Source organism: Solanum tuberosum, unplaced genomic scaffold, assembly GCF_000226075.1.
Source record: "Solanum tuberosum cultivar DM 1-3 516 R44 unplaced genomic scaffold, SolTub_3.0 scf00068, whole genome shotgun sequence".
NCBI lineage: Eukaryota > Viridiplantae > Streptophyta > Magnoliopsida > Solanales > Solanaceae > Solanum > Solanum tuberosum.
This window is the reverse complement of record NW_006238994.1, coordinates 709,798-713,015: the sequence shown is the minus strand read 5'-3', so window position 1 is coordinate 713,015 and position 3,218 is coordinate 709,798. Positions and strand designations below refer to the sequence as shown.

At 35.4% G+C, this 3,218-nt stretch overlaps 1 protein-coding gene across 2 annotated transcripts in view; it reads left to right on the top strand.

The window, feature by feature from the left end:
* Positions 1-562: 562 nt before the first annotated feature.
* The window catches only part of LOC102597293 (T-complex protein 1 subunit theta), a 9,258-nt gene continuing 6,602 nt past the window's right edge, over positions 563-3,218 (top strand). Inside the window, exons 1-4 of one of the 2 annotated variants that reach the window (XM_015307853.1) lie at positions 563-871; positions 1,657-1,919; positions 2,004-2,150; positions 2,231-2,392. In XM_015307853.1, coding sequence (XP_015163339.1) covers positions 736-871; positions 1,657-1,919; positions 2,004-2,150; positions 2,231-2,392 — 708 coding nt within the window. In that variant the 5' untranslated portion in view covers positions 563-735. The remainder of the gene's footprint in view (positions 872-1,656; positions 1,920-2,003; positions 2,151-2,230; positions 2,393-3,218) is intronic. The other variant, XM_006345326.2, reaches the window with a different exon arrangement.

Sequence of the window (3,218 nt, the reverse complement as noted above, 5' to 3'; positions counted from 1 at the left end):
GGTGAGCGAGATTGGGAGAGGGAGGAGAGAGGCGAGCGAGAGAGGGCAGTAAGTGCGAGAGAGGTGAATTGTATATGTATATCGGTTAGATAATTGTATATTATACATATGTATTTGTATATTATTACGAATTATATATATATAAACGTGACTAATTATACAAACTCGAAGTCAGTCACGTAATTAATGTATAATGTTAGTCACGAGTGATAATTATAACAAACTATAGCTATGATGAGTAATTAAGTAATATAAGTTTGCTTAACCGCGTAATTTTCCCTATATAGAATATAAGACAGGTAGGTAGGTAGATAAATAGATATAGACTATGGTATATTCATTTGTTGAGAAATACAAATCTTAATTTTCAAATAAGTAATATACTTAGATACAATTTTTAAAAAATCTGAAATCAAATAATCCCTAGTCTCATTTCTTAATTATTAAATTAATAAAATAAAATTAAAAAATACTTCAATTTTTGTCATGAATTATTATAATTAAAAACACTCCAAATTTTTTGTCGACCATTAAAATATATATTTCACGGCTAACGCTAGAAGAATGTATACTAGGGCTTTTATTTCGGTTTCCCTCTTCCTTCTTTTTCACTCTAGCTACTGTCTCTTTGTCTTTCACAGAAACCCTTTCACAGCATTTGCTAGGGTTTAAGGAAGATTCAAGAATCTTTAAGTAGATACTGTAGTTGTTGTTTGCCTCACGAGATCAACAAAAATGCAGCCCTATGGAATTCAATCAATGCTGAAAGAAGGGCACAAGCATCTTTCCGGTCTCGATGAAGCTGTCCTAAAAAACATCGATGCTTGTAAACAGCTCTCCGCCATTACTCGAACTTCTCTTGGCCCCAATGGTACTTCTTTTTTCCAAGATCTTCTTTTTGATCTGGGTTTTTGTTTCTGTATACTGCGCTAAAAAAACATCGATGATTTGTAGGTATATTGTTTTTTCTGATAACTAATGTGTATGTATATGTGTTTTTTCGGATCAGTAGATTCTGACCGTTCTTTTCTTCAATGGGTATCGTTGCATTGTCGAAATGTTAAGAAAGTGTCAGTCTGGGTAGATAATGCTGATGGGAAGTTTATGTCTGTACTTGATAAATAATCTGAAGAGCATTTCCGTTAAGACCCCCCACAACCATTAGAAAGAAGAACAATTCTAGCGATCTATTTGTTGAGAAAATTATGTAGTGAGTATGGATGTTATCTTAAAAGTAAAAGTATGTATCTTGTCATCTTTTAGATTGAATCCCAAAAGTTGAATGCGATGTGCAGAGAGCGTAAACCTTTTCTATTGATTGTTATATTGTTAATCTGATGAATAACCATTGGCAGGGTTCAAGTTTCTTTTTCATTTAATTCTTTCTTCTGTGATGTTTTTGCTTTTCACTTTAATGATTTTTAGTTTCAGAGGGTTAGAGTTGGGAAAAAATATTAGGGATAATATAGTAGACATTCATTGAGGGGGTTCACCAAATGTAGCAATATGAAAATTAATTTGGAGACTAATTAAATAGTTCTCATTTCTGAAGGAGTGTGGTCCATGCATGCTCCTCCCTGGTATCCTTTTTTATGAGTTGCTTTTCTTAATCTTATTGCCATTCCTTAGTGACTTCGATTCTATTCATTTGGTCAGGCATGAATAAGATGGTTATCAATCATCTGGACAAGCTTTTTGTCACAAATGATGCTGCCACTATTGTGAATGAGCTTGAGGTCCAGCACCCTGCTGCAAAAATATTGGTTTTGGCCGGAAAGGCACAGCAAGAGGAAATTGGTGATGGAGCTAATTTGACTGTTTCATTTGCGGGGGAGCTCCTCCAAAATGCTGAGGAGCTCATCAGGATGGGGTTGCACCCTAGTGAGATTATTATCGGATACAATAAGGCAATAAATAAGGTATGTTATATCTTCTACACTATGCTTACCACTATGTTGACAAGTGATCTCAGATTAACTTGCTAATTAATTACATCCCTGCAGACAATTGAATTATTGGATGAGCTAGTTGAGGAAGGTTCCGAAAATATGAATGTCAAAGACAAGAATGAAGTTATTTCAAGGATGAAATCTGCAGTTGCTAGCAAACAATTTGGACTAGAGGATGTCCTGTGTCCCCTTGTCGCTGAGGTGCATGACCTGCTCTTTTGTAGCATTCTTGGTGGTTTTTGCTTCCACATTTTCTAATTTGACTTTTTCGTGTTGTGTAGGCTTGCATTCAAGTGTGCCCTAAAAACCCAGCGAACTTCAATGTCGATAATGTACGAGTCGCAAAGCTCTTGGGTGGGGGTTTGCTTAATTCCACCATAGTTAGAGGTATGGTGTTGAAAAGTGATGCTGTTGGGAGCATAAAGAGGATAGAGAAGGCAAAGGTGAACCATTACAAACACATTCGAGAAATTCTTTTTTCTGTTACTTATTGTTACAGCATAAGAGGTCTATTTCGGTATTTACATCTCCCTTTCTTATTCTGGTTTGGTCATTGTTACCCTGTCTGATTATAGTTCAGAACTTCAGATTCACCTTCACTTTGCCTTTTATGCTATTTTCACCTGTTTGTGAGATCTATTTTAGTGTTCTCTTACGAGGCCTATTATAGCTATCTTTTCCTCATATTACTTTTTGAAAATAGTTTCTTCTGCATACTTCAATTTAAAATAATTTCTTCAGCATGATGCAAGAATTGTTATTCATAAACCATTCAGTTATATGAAGATGCACTTTTCATTTTGTAGGATATTCCATTATGTTTGGTGGGCTTTTACTAAAATACGTTTGCACTTTTGGTTTTAATTTTAATTCTAATTGAATTGGGCTAGTTCATGCCTAAGAAGGATTACTGGGACAAGGGTTAGTTGCTGAACCTTTAGATAATAGTCATAACCTGATATTATGGTTTATAATATATGACATTTACTTTTGCTATTGCGGCACCGACTGGAACAATTATTGTGCAGGCTGATAGAGAATCTACAGTCTAAGTCCCACAGTAAGAAGATCAATCGTTTCAATGGTCTTTCTGCACAAGTTTTGACTTCGGATTTTATTGAAAATTTGAATGGTTCGCTGGAAGATTTGAGTTTCAATAATTGACAGTTTGCTAGTTTACATTGATACCCGGATGCCTGTTATTCCTTCAGATACTACAGTGTTTCTCATCTCACTACCTAAGATGACACCCCCCCCCCCCCACCCCCA